The sequence below is a fragment of the Vanellus vanellus genome (assembly GCF_965231255.1).
Source record: "Vanellus vanellus genome assembly, contig: HAP1_SCAFFOLD_40, whole genome shotgun sequence".
In the NCBI taxonomy this organism is placed as follows: Eukaryota; Metazoa; Chordata; class Aves; order Charadriiformes; family Charadriidae; genus Vanellus; species Vanellus vanellus.
The window spans coordinates 1414576-1434113 of NW_028127876.1; the positions used below are offsets into that span (position 1 = coordinate 1414576).

Here is a 19538-nt window from a genome sequence, read left to right on the forward strand (position 1 = left end):
GTTCCAAGTAACAGGACGAGGGGCAATGGGCACAAGTTAGAACACAGGAAGTTCCGTTCAAATACACGGAAACACTTCTTTACTGTGAGGGTGACAGAGCACTGGCCCAGGCTGCCCAGGGAGGTTGTGGAGTCCCCTTCCCTGGAGATTTTCAAGACCCACCTGGATGCAGTCCTGAGTCATGTGCTCTGGGCAATCTTGCTTTAGCAGGGGAGTTGGACTAGATGATCTCTAGAGGTCCCTTCCAACTCTGAAAACTCCGTGATTCCAATACAGAATTGCACAGGCATGAAAAATACCCCGTGATTCAACTTGTAGACACTGCAGTTAATCTAGTGAAGGGTTTTGTCTGATTTCTCTTCGCTAGACTTGAGAGTAACTTTCTGCAATAAAATGAGACCGCCTTCAGAGTTTAGGAAATCAGTCAAACAAATTATTTAAGTTGAGGTCACTCGGCTATCTTTTGTAAACAAACCTGTGACTTCACCTTCAGTGATGAGTGTCTACTCATCATGAGGGTTTAAGGGAGTGGTCAGAACAACACTGCATGTACGTGTCACTGAGCAGATTACTGTGCAGTGCGATGTTTGGCATCATAAGCACATACCAATATCTGAAGAATAAAAGGTGTGGAGTTGAGATCGTGGCTAGATTACAAAGATGCATATTTGTTCTATTAAGAAAGAATGCTGCATGACATTGGCACCTTTCTTATGGACTGGGGATGTTCACTATCTATCCCTTGAGTGTCTACAGCCCCTGTTCCAAAGTTTGTTTCCCGGGAAAGAAGTACCTCCTGAATTTGTGATTTCATCCCCAAATTCTGAGAATTTTTGAATGGTGGATCACATCATCTGAATAGTGGATCACATTTTAAACTTCATTGAATGAAAAAGAAGTGAATTGTACCACCATTGAAATATACAGCGAGGCAATTCACAGGGGTTAGAAAACATTGCCTCACTCACATCTGGGGACTACCAGTTCCAATATTTTGAGGATTAGCTGGAAGCTATTTCCAAAACTTGTCAACAACTCTTTTCTAACAATGTAATTGTTATTATAATACATCAGTTGTGATGTATACACTGCAAGAGTCCAAAAAACCCATTCTGCTTCCTTGTAAAAGAGAGAAAAATCTCTTTACAGTTCTCTTCCTCTTCGTCATCCTCTTCATCCTCCTCGTCGTTGAGGTTTATAATCAGTGGAGGGTGAACGGGTAGTAAAATATTCTTTTGATTTCTGAGTGATTGTTGATGATGGGCCGGAGGCAGAATCCCTTCTTGTACACCCTGTGGCAATGGGGCATCTGCAGACAAGAACATTATATTTATTTTATTTGGAGGGAACTAGAATATCAAGTCCAGGTTCAGACCAGCAGGTACAGTTTTTAAATCATTATATTGAAAGAATCATTAAATAGATAGATTGTGCCTTTTAGGAAAAATCTTCTGCGGAGGTTGACATCTTCCAACTACAAGAAAGTAGGAAAGACGCTCTCTTCCGAGAGCATCTCCCAACTACAGAGAGTAGGAAGAATCACGGGCACTCACTCCTCTGACTGGACAGATGAGGCAGTGCTGAATAAGGCCTTTTGAAAAGAGGAACACTTTGACCATTCTACGCTATTTTAAAAAGGCTGGCTGTCTCTTCCAGCTGGTGGATAGATTAATTTGAGGCAGAAATCTTCTTTCTTCCAATACCTTTTAAGATACTTACAGCTTAGGGAAACACACGATCAGTAATACCTGGGCTGAAGTGAGTGAGTTCAGGACCCCACCTGTGAAACTCGTTTAAACATGCTGAATAATAGCCAGGCCTGTATCGCTCCTCATGGCATCAGTTTTGGAGGATTTAGCAATGCTAAGATTACCTTTTTTTGGCTTGTAGACGTTCTTTTGCTATCAATTTTCTGAATCACAATTCTCTTTACTAAGTACAAAAATGTAGATTTTGAGAAAGAATATCAAGTTCACAAAAATAATTTGCACTTAATTAGAAGAAAATCAGAAAAGATATTCTTTTCCTTAGGAATTTATATCTACCCATAATATTTGCAGCAAAACCATTCCAGTACAGGGATAGCATTTTCTGAGAGCCAGGAAATGCAACGGACTGAAAATAAAAATGATGAAAAATGGTAAGTCTATTTGTGTTGGATATTATTAGCCCTGGGTAGTGTAAGCCAAATCAAACTTGAATTCGTTTAACAAGATTTCTAAGTATTAAAACAAATCAATGCACTTTTCGTATTTGCAATGTTATTGTGCAGCACACAAACTTTGAATTCATCCATATTGCAGTAAAAAGGAAAAGGCCTGCGTCCATTTTCTCTTTCTGATTGTTGGACGTTGCTCTTCTACAGGATGCCCTTGTCCGCAGTGCCTCTTAGGCACAGTCTCTGACTCACACCAGACCCAATGTCATGCCTATGTGGTGGGCACGGCAGCACCAGCTGCCTGGCGCCGACACGGGGGAAGTGGAAACTGCACTGGAAGCAGTATGGGCACTCACAGAAAGAGCACACGACCCCTTGCCGTGGGGTTAGTTAGGCTCAACATGCCCAGATATGACAGGCTACCCTTTCCTGGGGGAATTTCAGGAACTCAAGGTGTTTGCTTCTGACTAGAGGTCTCTCTGGAGTTCTCTGGTGACACCTGTCCACAGCTCTGGAGATAAGGCCCAGGAACAACTCTGGTTTAGTCCACTTCTTCATCTGTCTATGACACACCATGCCGACTCGCTGAAATGAGCAGTGCTGGTACAGGCAGGGCCGCAGCGGAACCCCTTTTTGGCAGCAAACCGGGCCTTTCTGGAGCTTTTCTGGGGCAGGAAAGGCTGGGCCAGTGCAGGGACACTCGCAGGGTGTTATCAGGATGGCTGCGACAAGCCAAGGGACAACACTCCAAGGTATGAGGGATGGGGCGCGAGCGAGGGCCCTCAGCCTCTTGCTCCAAGATGTGCTGGGTATACTGCAGCACACTCGTAGTCTTATGAAGAGGAGCCAGGGGCTCCTGAGGCAATAGGAGCCAATGGGGAAACACAGGTAAACACCTCAAAGGAAGGCCACCTGGAGAACAGCACAAAGGAACTGCAGCCACTCCAGCCACTAAGTCACCTTCAACGGGGACCCAGCTTAAGTGCCTCTATGCAAACGCACACAGCGTGGGGAGTAAACAAGAGGAGTTAGAGACGTGTGCACACCTCCAGGTCTATGATCTCATTGGCATCACAGAGACGTGGTGGGATGGCTCCTATGACTGGAGTGTTGGAATGGAGGGATACAGGCCCTTTAGGAAGGACAGGCAGGGGAAACAAGCAGGGGGTGTTGCCCTCTATGTCCATGACCACCTGGAGTGAGTGCATGGAGCTCCACCTAGGGATAGATGAGGAGCCGACAGAGAATTTATGAGTCAGGATTAAAGGGAACCGATCTTTGTCGGTGACATGGATAGTGGGATTGAGTGCGCCTTCAGCAAGTTTCTCATTGACACCAAGCTGCCTGGAGTGGTTGACACGCTGGAAGGAAGGGATGCCATCCAGAGGGACCTGGACAGGCTGGAGAGGTGGGCCCATGCCAACCTCATGCAGTTCAAACAAGGCCAAGTGCAGGGTCCTGCACCTGGGTCGGGGCAATCCCAAGCACAAATGCAGGCTGGGCAGAGAATGGATGGAGAGCAGCCCTGAGGAGAAGGACTTGGGGTTGCTGACTGACGAGAAGCTCAACATGAGCCGGCAACGTGTGCTCACAGCCCAGAAGGCCAACCATATCCTGGGCTGCATCAAAAGAAGCGTGGCCAGCAGGGCGAGGGAGGGGATTCTGCCCCTCTATTCCATTCTTCTGAGACCCCACCTGGACTATTGTGTCCAGCTCTGGATGCCTCCACATAAGAAGGACATGGACCTGTTGGAGCGGGTCCAGAGGAGGGCCACAAAGATGATCAGAGCACCTCTGCTGGGAGGACAGGCTGAGAGAGTTGGGGGTGTTCAGCCTGGAGAAGAGAAGGCTCGGGGGAGACCTTATAGCAGCTTTCCAGCATCTGAAGGGGGCCTACAAGAAGGCTGGAGAGGGACTTTTTACAAGGGCATGTAGTGATAGGATGAGGGGTAATGGCTTCAAACTGGAAGAGGGGAGATTTAGATTAGACATGAGGAAGAAATTTTTCACTCTGAGGTTGCTGAGCACTGGCCCAGGTTGCCCAGAGAAGTTGTGGATGCCTCATCCCTGGAGGTGTTCAAGGCCAGGGTGCATGGAGCTTTGAGCAACCTGGTCTAGTGGGAGGTGTCCCTGCCCATGGCAGGGGACTTGGAACAGGATTATCTTTAAGGTCCTTTCCAACCTAAACTATTATATTATTCTATGGTTCGATGACTTGCTCTCACTTTGGCTTCCCCCGATTTCTGACATCTGTCTTGGTTCCCTGCCCTGGAGTCTTACCCCGTTCCAGGTTCCGGCTGTCTACTAGGACTCCTGGTAGACAAGAGCTCTTCTTAGAATGGACTGAGGGAAAAATCCCAAATTATAATTTTTTTTTTCCATAAATACTCTGATTTTCAGATATTATACTGCCTTGTACACTAGTACTGTACTTCAATAGCCTGCATCCAGTGTTCAAGCCTGAAAAATTTATTCGAAACGATGAACTGGAAGTACACCTGCACACACAGCATTGTAATCTGATGTTATCTGTCTGAGGGGGGTCTCATCCATCTCACGTGTTGTGCTCTGTCAACAGATATTGCTACTCGTGGCCCTACCAACCTCCTCCCACCACCACACACACTACTTTTCATTTCTCTTACATCATCACCTGCCTACTCACCACTTTTACTACTAGAAGGATTTGATCTAGCAAATACCCAAGTAAAGCAACACTTTTACTCTGTGGACCTTGGCAACCTAAATTGCTGTTTGCGAGTTCATCTTTCATGTCACTGACACTTAGGAAGATCCCTAAAATGACAGCTAAAAAAATCATACGCAACCCTATTCAAATGCCAATTTCCTTTCTTTGCCTTCAACTTGCTGGGATAGCAGATCATACCTGATTTCTTTGCCATGGTGCACATCTTGACCTTAACATATACTACATAAGCACAGGAAGTAAGCACTAGGAGGACATTCTCCTGCATCTACTTACTCTCACGAACAAATTGTTGAGAATATGTTTCTACTCAGTGTTGCTAGGTGGCAAAAAAAGTCCATTTATATAACGAGGTTTGCTATGATGGAATGCACAAGTGATCCTCAGACAGCCTGAGGGTTGTCTTTCCCAGAAACAGGAGATGTTGCTGTTCTTCTGCTGCAGGAGAAAACAGTTTTCAGGTATTGTATATACAACAATAAAAAATGACTAAACGGATCAATACGGGGTGTGCTGCTGTGAACACAGCCAAGAGTTTTTTTCACAGCGACAGAATCTGCACCTGGAACCCCCATGAGGAAAAGGACTTTGTGGGTAAGTCACGCTAGATTCCCATGCTCTAGTCGTTGCCTGAAATGTGAACGTCCTCTTTTAAAAATTCTTGGTTTTAATTAACGGGGGAGGTGATTCAGTAGTCCAGGTATAACAGTATTATGGTGACAAATAGACACTTGGGTTTGTATCCTGGGTATGAACAACATCCCAGCTGACATCTGTAAGTGCCAAGTTGCCGGTTATTTCTTAACGGGTTTCTGCGTAATTTTTTAGAGGAAAACAAAGTCACATTTGAAAATATTTGAATATTTGAAGGTCAGTTTCACCCAGTTCCAGACATTAACAGCTGGCTCTAGGAGCAGCATCTCAAAACCACGCCGCTTTTGGTCTCTAGTCAGTACGACTGGGCCATCCCCTGAGACATGATGGGGTCTGGAGCCAAAGGCCATCACCCAGGTATTAACACCTAAATCCCCAGTGCTGAAATGGATGCAATGACAGAGAGCCCTACACCCACCCCCGGATTTTCACCAGGTGCAATATAAATGTTTCTTTGAAGAACAAACCTGTTTTGAAGGACTTTGTGTTAAATAACGGATTTTGCAGAAATTCAGGTAGTTGCTATAAGCAGAAATTACAAACATGGACTATTTATTCAGAATCAATATAATGTTGGTTCAATAAGAAAGTGATGAGTTATCCTCATGTGCGGTTTTTAACTTGTGTGTTCTTTGGGTATGTGAGCAGAGTTCCCAGGAGAAATTGCCCATTGTTTAGATGATCATTAGCTCTTCTCACCACTTCCAAAGATCAGATATTTGATCTACAGATGCTGCCATAACCCAGGCAGAGTGACATATCAACTTCTAACTTTACACAATAAACCTCCCTTTCAACATGACATGTCAAGAAAATCAAGGATACAAACCACTCTAAAATCTACAGCATCTACCTGTGCATAGCGGCAATAAAAATGGAAATAGCAGTCATTCCCAGCTGTGGCCATTTTCCCCTTTTGTGCTTCTCCTCCACTCTCTTAATACTGCCAGCACATACATGAAAACATTAAAGCTATCAACAGTCAGGCAAACCGTGTTCTCATCCTGAAAGCAATACTTTTCTTCCAAAAACTAAACTATATTTTCTGCCAAAATTATTTTGCCCCTTCACCGAACACCTTTAAACCTCCAAATGGTTTAGCAGTACTGATGATCAAGGTCCAGGTCACGGGAATACTCACTGGTGCTGTTTAATTCAATCCCACAGATGCTGCCGAAAGCTCACCCTCAGACAGCATCCCACGCTAACATACGCAGGGGCGGTTTCTTCACACTGCCTCAATGATAGAAGAGGGGCTCAGTATCTCCAGAATACAGCCTAGAGAGCATCTGGCGTCAAGACAAGTGTTCACTTGTAATTAATTTTTTCCATTACTGTGACAAACAGGTAGAAGAGGTGTGTGGGGTTTTTTTTGTTTGCTTGTAAACTTCTTACTTTTAAATAAAAAAGGGAACAAAAGACATCAAGTATCTACAAAGACACAGGCCTGTAAAAACTACGTAAAAACTAGTAACAACTACGCCTCCTTGAACCCTTGAAAAGCAGGCGAGAACAGCGAGTTGGAGCTCACGCTGCTGCTAACAGGGACTTTCTCCCGCCCTGTGGCACCTGCATCCCCTGCGTGTGTCCCTCTGCCTGGGCGTTGCTGGGGAGACCCCCCAATTCGCGAGGTATTGAGATCACATTTGTTCTTTGTCTTCCGTGGTCTTGTGGTCGTTCCTGCGTCCTGCCCGAGTCGGCTCACACAGAAGCCTTTTGATTGTATCCCTTTCCTTAACGTGTGACCAATGCTGTATTATTGATCATTTTTAGTAATCTTTCCACAGGGGGGGATGTTGGAGTCCCTCATGGCACCATCTGTGGTGCAGCCGCGGAACCCTGGGGTGCTCCCCATGGGAAATGTTAAAGAAATAGAGACCAACGTTTTATCCCTGGTGCTGTGGTTCCTCCTCCCATCCCGCGGCTGGGGCTGTGCCCCCCTCAGTGCCCGACCCAGTGGGACAGGCTGGCACTGCTGGCACCCACCAACCTGGGGGGGTGGTGGTGTTGGGGGAGCTGGGTGGGCTGGGGAAAGGGAGGAAGCACCTCTTGAAACCAGCTCAGCCCTCTCCAGCCACAAAACCCTCCCCAGAGGCACCAGAGGGGACCCCCAGATCCTTGAAGGGCTGCCCCAGACTCCCTCTGGCCTGCAAGACTCCCCCCCAGGACCCCATAAGGGCAGCCCAGGACCCCTTACAGTCAGCCCAGTGGCGTCCCAAATCTGGGTTCTTTACCTGCTGGGCAAGCCAATAACACACAGAGCAGAGGTATTTCTAATTTTATGCCATTAATGTGCAGAAATGGGTGCTTGTCCCAAAACAGGAGCGCTCACACCTTAGTTCCAAAAGTCCACTTTTACACATTGATTATTACATATTCAAACAATTAATACATAGTCACTGTTATTCCCTCTAATGATTGGGTAAATGAGTAAATGAGTGTGCAGACTCTGTCTTCTTTTTCCTTCTTTTTAATAGGTGGTATCATTTGGGGAGGTGGTCAATGAGCCGGTGGTCACCATCTCCCCCCTGGCCGGAACCACCTTTTACCTGCTTTTCCTCTGATCTTGGCAGTTCCAAGTGGGTTTCTGGGTTTGCTGACCAGGCCTACAGTTCGTCGCTCTCTTCATAGGAATACCCTGCTTATCGACAGTGCTACACTGTCTGCTGGGTAGTTCCTTAACTGAATCATAGAGAAATCGTGTCTACTAAATATTTCCCTATATTGAGAGTAGGTAAATAACTAGTGTTGGGGCAGTATACAGGACTTGAGCAGCAGCAGGTTTCCTTTATTGCTTCAATTACATTTTCCATTTAATTTTCCTAGTATATGTCGATTTTACTACAACAATTCCCCCCCTTGAGACTTAGCCAAGTCTTTCTGTACTTCAGTGAGCCTCATTTCCTATCCCGTATCACTAATACATAAGGTTGAGATAATTGCTTGATAACGATACTCTTAAGACATCCAAACAAAACACAAACAAAAATCACTACGATCACAAAAATGATTGGGTTTTGCAATAGGCTTTGCAGCCATGTGGTCCGGGCAAACTCAAATCCAAGCAAGATCTCGTTCAACCATCCGACTTCTATTGCCTCTCATAGATTTCTGCCATCCAAGCAGGAGGCAAATTAATTTTTCCTATCTTCTCTTTTGACTGATTCCCTGTCCAGTCCATACACCAAGGAGTAGATTGGACGTAATGCCATTCTCCGTGTTCTGCAGTCTTCCACACTGAAGGGAACTGCATTCCCCGAGGGAATCGATCACATGGTCCTGTTTGCTTAACCAATACAGGTTGCTGGGTCTCGTTAATATGCCAACACCAATTTTCAGAATCATTCCCCAGAACCTTCCATTTCCCTAATCCAAATTCCCTTTCCTTTTTCAAATTAAATCTTAATATTCCGGTTCCATTCATGAAGATGGTATCAAAGGTCCAATTCAAAGCGAGGGTTCAAATTCCCTGCTCCAAAGGAGAGTTTGCTGTCTTTGGTAAAGGCAGACATGCTGTAATTGAACCCATGTTGGGGATTTTACTACAGCACCAGGACACCGCAGCGGACACGCAGTGTCCTCAAGGGCCCATCCAGCACAAACCAGGACACCATAAAAGGACCCCCAGCACCATCAGGGGACCCCCAGACCCGAAGATGCCTCTGTTTTGGGTAGCGCTTCCAGGAGATGCGGTTTCTCAGCCCCAGCCTGAGACCTGCACCAGCCAGTGAGAACCATGCTGTTGTGGGTTTGCAACCACCAGTCCCCATGTGCCACCCTGTTTGGGGTGCCAAACTCGGATTCCAAAGCCACAGGCGCAGATGCTGGCAGCCAGCTGCCTACTCGCAAGGACCCATGTGCCAGCGCCCCGTCTCAGAGCAGCTACGACATCCTTCTGGGGAAGGACGCCATGGAGAGAACCCCGAGATCCACCAGCAACTGGAAAACTACATCCTGGAGCCCCTCTGCAAGCGCAGCACCAGCCGCTGCACTGGTGGCAGAACAATGAGCATCGCTTCCCGGCCGCGGGGCGGCTGAGCCGGCAGTACCTCGCCATCCCCATCCACCGCCCTCCTGCCAGACCAGGCCTTCGCTGCCAGGGAAGGTGCCCTGGAGCATGGGCGCGCTGTCCTGGTGCCAGAGAATCTGGTCCAGATTCTGTTTATGCGTCAGAACTTTGAGGTTTTTGAAGCCATACGGAACAGCAGCAAGACTTGCAGCAGCAATCCGCACGTGGAGCCCTTCCGTGGGGCAGCGGTGGTTTAAATCCACCCGCGGGGCTTTTGGACCTGTATTTCAATACCGTGCCAGGTATTTTCCCCAAATTCCCACCTTTTGGCATCGCTTTGGCAGCACCCGCAGCGAGGAGCGGGCTTAGGGAGGAGGTGTGAACACACCGCCGCTTCTTTGATTTTCAGTTTTTTTTACGAACAAGTGATGAGGAGCAAAAGGAGAATGTGCTGTTAATGTTAATTACCTAATCTAACTCTACTAAACATGTTTATACTTCAGCTCCCGGGTTTCCTTGTTTTACCCGATTCCCTTTTCCGGGTGGGGAGGCCTCATCGGGTAATAGAATGATTGCCTAAAGGAAAATAAATTATGGGTCTCTCCAGCCATAACAGCACCACCAACCAAGCGGAACGAGTTTTAATTGCTTAAATTATTTACGGCACAAACAGCAAGATCAGTCCCAGAAATTTTACATTCACCAACCCAATTTAATAAGTTAAAGACATAAAATGTGTTGCAGTTGATTGCATGCTGTGGATTGCATGCTCTTGATTGCAGAAGCCGGGGCAGTCACAATTATGCCATGGGGGGTGATGATGTTGTTGTTCCTCCTCCTCTCCGATTGCGCTTCCTCCTCCTGGGAGGTGCCTTCCTCCTCGATGGTGGCCGGAAGCGGCTCTGTGGCATCCCACGGCAAGCTGAGCAGCTATCCGCCTCGCTGCGCCGGCTGCTCCCTGGCAGGCAGATGCACTTGTGCTCCACGTCGTTCTCCCGTGGGCTTACAGCCATGCGCTGAGTGCCGTTCATCGCGGAAGCGAGGTCACTCGCACCTGTGCCATGAGGAGTGACGTTCCTCCTCCGCTGCTTGCGCTTTCTCCTCCTGGCAGGTGCCTTCCTCCTCCCTGGTTGCAGGGAGTGGCTCTGTGGCGTCCCATGCCAAAGTGGACGGCCATCTGCCTCACTGCTCTGGCTGTTCCCTGGCAGGCAGATGCGCTTGGGCTCCACGCTGTCTCCTGGTGAGCTTATGGTCAAGTGCTGCATGCCTCTGATTATAGAATCGAGGTCATCCGCGCTTGTGCCATCAGGAGTGGTGTGCCGCCTCTGCTTCCTCCTCCTGGGATGAGCCTGCCTCCTCTGCGGTTGCGGGGAGCGGCTCTGCGGCGTTCCACACAAAGGTGGGCAGCCATGTGCCTCGCTGCTCCAGCTCCTCTTCCTTCCAAGCATGCTTGGCATCCGAGGGCCTGGAAGCTCGGCAAACTATGGGTCAGCTGCAGGGACCCCTGCTTTTATAGGTCCCCAAGAACAGGCAGTGTGAGGTGGCTGATGACATCAGGAAGCCATTGTGATGTTGATTGGGACTGTGGCTGATGCGTGTGGCCAAATAGGGTATGTTTGGGCGGGGGGGGGCTGTGGCCTGAAACATGCCCAAATGTGGGAAGAGGAGGAGGGTCGAGGGGGCCGAAAGCCTCTTTCCTGGGGCTCACTCCTGCCCGCCATGTTGCTTGCCCGAGAGGGCAACAGTGTTCCAGGAGGGCTGGGGGTCCTCAGTGCCCTCCCACCGACCCAGTGCCCTGCAAGTGGCAAAGCCCCCCATGCTTGATAGTGGCTCTTCATCTGAAGTAAGGGCCTGGGTGGTAGTGTGACAGGCCGCCTTCCACAAGGTTGTGGCTGTCGCTGCCCATCTGGGGAAGGCAGGACAGCTCACCTTTGAAGAACCACAGAAGCATAGAGGTTGGTAGAGACGCTTGGAGGTCTTCAGTCCAAGCTTCTGCTCAGAGCAGCCCCAGCTGGATCCCGTTGCTTGGGACTTAGTTCAGTGATGTTTGGGTACCCTCAAGGACAGGCTTCACAACCCCTCTGGGTCCTTGTGCTGTGTCTGAGGAGCCTCATGGTGACAATCTTTTCATTTTGTCTAGCTGGGATTTCTTCTGGGCCTAGTGCCACTTGTTCAGCTGTAGTCACCAGCTGGGTCCACCCTGAGCCTCCTCTTCTTGATGCAGACCAGAGGCAGCTCCCTCTGTCTGCCTCTTGTGTGCCCCTCACCATCCCAAAGGTTTTGGGCTGGGCCCACAGCAAGTCTTTTCTTGGGCTGTGGAAACCAGGAGGGGGACAGAAGTGTCCAGATGAAGTTTCCCAAGTGCCAAAGAAGAGAGGAGGCATTTCAATTGCATTTTCTGGTGTCGTTTTATTGTCTGGGTTTTTTTTTAATGGATTATTGCCCAGTCTTCTTCCATGTTGTCAGTCACTTCTGTTGCTCTTTTCCTTAAAATGTGTTCATGTGAAGCACTGGGGCATTTGGATACAATGAAGGAAGTCTGTCCCTTTGTGTCCTTTGCCATTGATTTGTGAGGAGAGGAGCAAAGGGGAAGGAAGAGGAGGACAATCAGCAAATGGTTGCGGTAGCTCAAGAAATCCCTTAACTTGAAGCTGTTATCCAGCAACCTAATCAAACCAAGACCTTTTCCCATTGCAGTTTCTCTCATGGGACCTGTGTTGTGCTTTTTATCGTCTGGACTCTAAGTAGCTATAGATTTTATAAATATTTTTCCAGCTCCCCCCGGTGATGAGTTTGCAAAGAGAGTGACAGTTCCCTGTTCATGCAGATTGATTTCTGAGGTGCATTGGGGTAAGGACAGTTTTCCAGCCTATTTGGAGCCAAGTGTTGAATCTGACTGGGGCCAGTAGGTGGAGGGAGGTCATTCTTCCCCTCTACTCTGCACTGGTGAGGCCACAACTGGAATAATGTGTCCAGTTCTGGGCTCCCCACTTCAAGAGAGACGGGGAACTACTAGAGAGAGTCCATGTCCTGGTTTGAGGTAAAACAGAACCAATTTTGTTCAGTAACTTCGCTTCTTAGCTGGGCCTCTTCTAACTACTGAAATTAACTGCATATTGTGCAGACAATGTTCACTCTCTCAGAGTGATAAGACCAATGTTTATAGCTGATGCCCAGGCATGGCATGCAGAGAGGCTCCTGCTTACACTTATTGCCATAACAGCCAAGGCCAACCAACATTGTCATTTGCCACGTTGGAGGGTCGGAAGCGAAAAAGCATAGTGGGGTCCCACCTGGAGGGAGGAGCGGACAGGACAGGTGACCCAAAACTGACCAACAGGGTATTCCATCCCATCTGCCTCATGCTCAGTAGAAAAGCTGAGGGATCAAAGGGTCACGCGTTCTTCCTTCAATGGCCGACGTCTGAGGAGGACTCTGTTTGTCTGCCTGTGATCCCAATCCTGACTCCAGATCCGGAATCCAGTTCCCGTCCGTCACTGAGTCCAGCCTGGGACTGCCCCAGTGCCAGCCGGTGACGTGATTGTCATCTCGGGAGCTTGATACGGTTTTGTATATATTTTTCATTATTTCTTTTTGTTTTATTATTAATATTTCATTAAAGTAGTTTAGTTTCTTCTAAACTCGTAAGTCTCTTTTTCCTCCTCTGCCTCTCTCTTTGTAGAGGGGTAGAGGGGAGCATCTGTCGGTCCCGTCTGGGGTCCCTCGGTCCCCAGTGGTGGATTTGGCCTAAACCACGACATACCCAAAGAACACACAAGTTAAAAACCGCACATGAGGATAACTCATCACTTTCTTATTGAACCAACATTATATTGATTCTGAATAAATAGTCCATGTTTGTAATTTCTGCTTATAGCAACTACCTGAATTTCTGCAAAATCCGTTATTTAACACAAAGTCCTTCAAAACAGGTTTGTTCTTTAAAGAAACATTTATATTGCACCTGGTGAAAATCCGGATGTGGGTGTAGGGCTCTCTGTCATTGCATCCATTTCAGCACTGGGGATTTAGGTGTTAATACCTGGGTGATGGCCTTTGGCTCCAGACCCCATCATGTCTCAGGGGATGGCCCAGTCGTACTGACTAGAGACCAAAAGCGGCGTGGTTTTGAGATGCTGCTCCTAGAGCCAGCTGTTAATGTCTGGAACTGGGTGAAACTGACCTTCAAATATTCAGATATTTTCAAATGTGACTTTGTTTTCCTCTAAAAAATTACGCAGAAACCCGTTAAGAAATAACCGGCAACTTGGCACTTACAGATGTCAGCTGGGATGTTGTTCATACCCAGGATACAAACCCAAGTGTCTATTTGTCACCATAATACTGTTATACCTGGACTACTGAATCACCTCCCCTGTTAATTAAAACCAAGAATTTTTAATCTGCTATGCCAGCAAGTTGAAGGCAAAGAAAGGAATTGTATTGGCATTTGAATAGGGTTGCGTATGATTTTTTTTAGCTGTCATTTTAGGGATCTTCCTAAGTGTCAGTGACATGAAAGATGAACTCGCAAACAGCAATTGAGGTTGCCAAGGTCCACAGAGTAAAAGTGTTGCTTTACTTGGGTATTTGCTAGATCAAATCTTTCTTGTAGTAAAAGTGGTGAGTAGGCAGGTGATGATGTAAGAGAAACGAAAAGTAGTGTGTGTGGTGGTGGGAGGAGGTTGGTAGGGCCACGAGTAGCAATATCTGTTGACAGAGCACAACATGTGAGATGGATGAGACTCCCCTCAGACAGATAACATCAGATTACAATGCTGTGTGTGCAGGTGTACTTCCAGTTCATCGTTTCGAATAAATTTTTCAGGCTTGAACACTGGATGCAGGCTATTGAAGTACAGTACTAGTGTACAAGGCAGTATAATATCTGAAAATCAGAGTATTTATGGAAAAAAAAAATTATAATTTGGGATTTTTCCCTCAGTCCATTCTAAGAAGAGCTCTTGTCTACCAGGAGTCCTAGTAGACAGCCGGAACCTGGAACGGGGTAAGACTCCAGGGCAGGGAACCAAGACAGATGTCAGAAATCGGGGGAAGCCAAAGTGAGAGCAAGTCATCGAACCATAGAATAATATAATAGTTTAGGTTGGAAAGGACCTTAAAGATAATCCTGTTCCAAGTCCCCTGCCATGGGCAGGGACAACTCCCACTAGACCAGGTTGCTCAAAGCTCCATGCACCCTGGCCTTGAACACCTCCAGGGATGAGGCATCCACAACTTCTCTGGGCAACCTGGGCCAGTGCTCAGCAACCTCAGAGTGAAAAATTTCTTCCTCATGTCTAATCTAAATCTCCCCTCTTCCAGTTTGAAGCCATTACCTCTCATTCTATCACTACATGCCCTTGTAAAAGTCCCTCTCCAGCCTTCTTACAAGAAGGCCCCCTTCAGATGCTGGAAAGCTGCTATAAGGTCTCCCCCGAGCCTTCTCTTCTCCAGGCTGAACACCCCCAACTCTCTCAGCCTGTTCTCCCAGCAGAGGTGCTCTGATCATCTTCATGGCCCTCCTCTGGACCCGCTCCAACAGGTCCATGTCCTTCTTATGTGGAGGCATCCAGAGCTGGACACAATAGTCCAGGTGGGGTCTCAGAAGAATGGAGTAGAGGGGCAGAATCCCCTCCCTCGCCCTGCTGGCCACGCTTCTTTTGATGCAGCCCAGGATATGGTTGGCCTTCTGGGCTGTGAGCACACGTTGCCGGCTCATGTTGAGCTTCTCGTCGGTCAGCAACCCCAAGTCCTTCTCCTCAGGGCTGCTCTCCATCCATTCTCTGCCCAGCCTGCATTTGTGCTTGGGATTGCCCCGACCCAGGTGCAGGACCCTGCACTTGGCCTTGTTGAACTGCATGAGGTTGGCGTGGGCCCACCTCTCCAGCCTGTCCAGGTCCCTCTGGATGGCATCCCTTCCTTCCAGCGTGTCAACCACTCCAGGCAGCTTGGTGTCAATGGGAAACTTGCTGAAGGCGCACTCAATCCCACTATCCATGTCACCGACAAAGATCGGTTCCCTTTAATCCTGACTCATAAATTCTCTGTCGGCTCCTCATCTATCCCTAGGTGGAGCTCCATGCACTCACTCCAGGTGGTCATGGACATAGAGGGCAACACCCCCTGCTTGTTTCCCCTGCCTGTCCTTCCTAAAGGACCTGTATCCCTCTATTCCAACACTGCAGTCATAGGCGCCATCCCACCACGTCTCTGTGATGCCAATGAGATCATAGACCTGGAGGTGTGCACACGTCTCTAACTCCTCTTGTTTACTCCCCACGCTGTGTGCGTTTGCATAGAGGCACTTAAGCTGGGTCCCCGTTGAAGGTGACTTAGTGGCTGGAGTGGCTGCAGTTCCTTTGTGCTGTTCTCCAGGTGGCCTTCCTTTGAGGTGTTTACCTGTGTTTCCCCATTGGCTCCTATTGCCTCAGGAGCCCCTGGCTCCTCTTCATAAGACTACGAGAGTGCTGCAGTATACCCAGCACATCTTGGAGCAAGAGGCTGAGGGCCCTCACTCGCGCCCCATCCCTCATACCTTGGAGTGTCGTCCCTTGGCTTGTCAAAGCCAAGCCTGAAAACACCCTGCGAGTGTCCCTGCACTGGCCCAGCCTTTCCTGCCCCAGAAAAGCTCCAGAAAGGCCCGGTTTGCGGCCAAAAAGGGGTTCCGCTGCGGCCCTGCCTGTACCAGCACTGCTCATTTCAGCGAGTCGGCATGGCGTGTCATAGATGGATGAAGAAGTGGACTAAACCAGAGTTGTTCCTGGGCCTTATCTCCAGAGCTGTGGACAGGTGTCACCAGAGAACTCCAGAGAGACCTCTAGTCAGAAGCAAACACCTTGAGTTCCTGAAATTCCCCCAGGAAAGGGTAGCCTGTCATATCTGGGCATGTTGAGCCTAACTAACCCCATGGCAAGGGGTCGTGTGCTCTTTCTGTGAGTGCCCATACTGCTTTCAGTGCAGTTTCCACTTCCCCCGTGTCGGCGCCAGGCAGCTGGTGCTGCCGTGCCCACCACATAGGCATGACATTGGGTCTGGTGTGAGTCAGAGACTGTGCCTAAGAGGCACTGCGGACAAGGGCATCCTGTAGAAGAGCAACGTCCAACAATCAGAAAGAGAAAATGGACGCAGGCCTTTTCCTTTTTACTGCAATATGGATGAATTCAAAGTTCGTGTGCTGCACAATAACATTGCAAATACGAAAAGTGCATTGATTTGTTTTAATACTTAGAAATCTTGTTAAACGAATTCAAGTTTGGTTTGGCTTACACTACCCAGGGCTAATAATATCCTATTCTGGACACTGACAAAGGCTCTATCAAGGTAAAGTGTTGTATCTTACATTCTCTGGCATGAAATACAACAAATCTGATCTGCAGGAGTGTTATTGAAATGGGTTTGCTAGGATACGCATGCTGCTCCTAGGCAAGCAAGAGATGCGGAAGAATAACAGCAAGTGGAATAACAGAAAATGCCCACGCTTCATCTTATTTCTTTGATATTTTTAATATAATGCACAGAATCCTGATTGTATATAGAGCTGAAAATTGGTCAGCTTGAACAACACAAATAGACTTACCATTTTTCATCATTTTTATTTTCAGTCCGTTGCATCTTTGTAAAAGTGTTTCAGAATGAGGTATTCAACCGCCGCCTGGACACGGCCCTGGGCAGCCCACTGCAGGTGGCCCTGCTGGAGCAGCGGGGCTGGCCCAGACGACCTCCGGTGATTGGGGAAGGCCTTCCTCTTCATTGCGATTCTGTGATTCTGAAATTGGTGCTGGGAGGGACAAGCGGTGCAGTACACTGGAAAGCGTCTTGTTCATGACTGCCTCCCTCTGTCGGGAAGGCTGCGTGTGTCTTCTGTACCGAGACGCTCGGCACCTACGTCTGTCTGTCCAGGTGCTCCAAGCGAGGTGAAAAAGAGCATAGTGTCAAAAGTGACTTTAGGAACTTTTGCGAGCTTTGCCACGTAGGATGGGGATTGCCACTCTGGAATGAAAGCGCAGTCGCGTTAGGGAATAAGCGTAGGGGGCAGCGGGGTCACGTGGCTCCAGTGTCAAATTCTGATCTGTGGTGTTTGCTTTGTTGTTTCTGGTGGTGTTTTTTCTGTTTGTTTGCTTGTTTTTTAAAGGGAAATCAAAGCTATGGTCTGCATCAGGTACAGGACCTTAGCTGTTGGGGTCTGTTGGGACAGAGAGCTGAAATTCTGTCTTCTGCTCACCTCTGCTGTAGATTTGTGCTTGCAGAGCATCTGCACAAACTCGGCAAGACAATCTGTAGGCTGCACTTGAGTGAAATGAGACCGCCTCTGTTACGCTTGTGGCTTTCTAGAGTAAAACTTACAGTTTGGGTTAAATGGAGGGGTTTTGCCTAAAACATCGGGGGGAGGCTTTCTGCCTACGTGGGAAAGACCCAAGCCAGTGGTCCTCACTAATCACCTGCTGACTCACTCACTAAATCCTCTTTCCGCAGGAGTAAAATACGGCAAAATACGAATTCACTGAAGCTGACTACTAAGGCGCAGAAAGTGACCTTTCCATCTACTGCTCCTCCAGTCCTTGTGACTTGCTTGCTGTTGTTCTGGGGAAAATGTCACTGAACCAGTCCTTAATAAGAATACATTAATATTATTAATAATACAATTTATTATAATTATACATCGAATGATATTTTTATATAACAATATAATGTAATTATAAAAAGACATGATTATCTATTATTAGTCTGCTAATATTACAAGTCTAATAATTTTTTAATGCTATGAATAATAATTCAATTAATAATGATTGAATTGTGGCTGACAGACAGAGCTCAGAGGGTTGCGGTTAGTGTTGCAGAGCTTAGTTGGAGGTGAGTAAGAAGTGGTGTCCCTCAGGGTTCAGTACGGGGTGCAGTCCTATTCAATATAGTCATCAATGACCTGGATGAAGGGATAGAGTGTACCATCAGCAAGTTTGCTGATGTCAGAAAACTGGGAGGAGTGGCTGACACGCCGGAAGGCTGTGCCACCATACAGCGTGACCTGGCCAGGCTGGAGAGTGTGGCCAGCAGGTGGAGGGAGGTCATCCTGGTCAAAATGTTCCTCTTTTCAAAAGGCCTTATTCAGCACTGCCTCATCTGTCCAGTCAGAGGAGTGAGTGCCTGTGATTCTTCCTACTCTCTGTAGTTGGAAGATGCTCTCGGAAGAGAGCGTCTTTCCTACTTTCTTGTAGTTGGAAGACGTCAACCTCCGCAGAAGATTTTTCCTAAAAGGCACAATCTGTCTATTTAATGATTCCTTCGATATAATGATTTAAAAACTGTACCTGCTGGTCTGAACCTGGACTTGATATTCTAGTTCCCTCCTAATAAAATAAATATAATGTTCTTGTCTGCAGATGCCCCATTGCCACAGGGTGTACAAGAAGGGATTCTGCCTCCGGCCCATCATCAACAATCACTCAGAAATCAAAAGAATATTTTACTACCCGTTCACCCTCCACTGATTATAAACCTCAACGACGAGGAGGATGAAGAGGATGACGAAGAGGAAGAGAACTGTAAAGAGATTTTTCTCTCTTTTACAAGGAAGCAGAATGGGTTTTTTGGACTCTTGCAGTGTATACATCACAACTGATGTATTATAATAACAATTACATTGTTAGAAAAGAGTTGTTGACAAGTTTTGGAAATAGCTTCCAGCTAATCCTCAAAATATTGGAACTGGTAGTCCCCAGATGTGAGTGAGGTAATGTTTTCTAACCCCTGTGAAATGCCTCGCTGTATATTTCAATGGTGGTACAATTCACTTCTTTTTCATTCAATGAAGTTTAAAATGTGATCCACTATTCAGATGATGTGATCCACCATTCAAAAATTCTCAGAATTTGGGGATGAAATCACAAATTCAGGAGGTACTTCTTTCCCAGGAAACAAACTTTGGAACAGGGGCTCTACACACTCATCACTGAAGGTGAAGTCACAGGTTTGTTTACAAAAGATAGCCGAGTGACCTCAACTTAAATAAT

General features: G+C 47.5%; 1 protein-coding gene across 1 annotated transcript in view; it reads right to left on the bottom strand.

Annotated features, from left to right (window-relative positions):
- LOC309684910 (E3 ubiquitin-protein ligase TRIM36-like) overlaps positions 1-17354 on the bottom strand; it is a gene marked incomplete at both ends in the record, with an annotated part of 81845 nt that extends 64491 nt beyond the window's left edge. The window contains 1 exon segment of the mRNA XM_082500748.1: positions 17334-17354. Within this exon segment, the coding sequence (XP_082356874.1) occupies positions 17334-17354 (21 nt within the window).
- Between the last annotated feature and the right edge of the window lie 2184 nt (positions 17355-19538).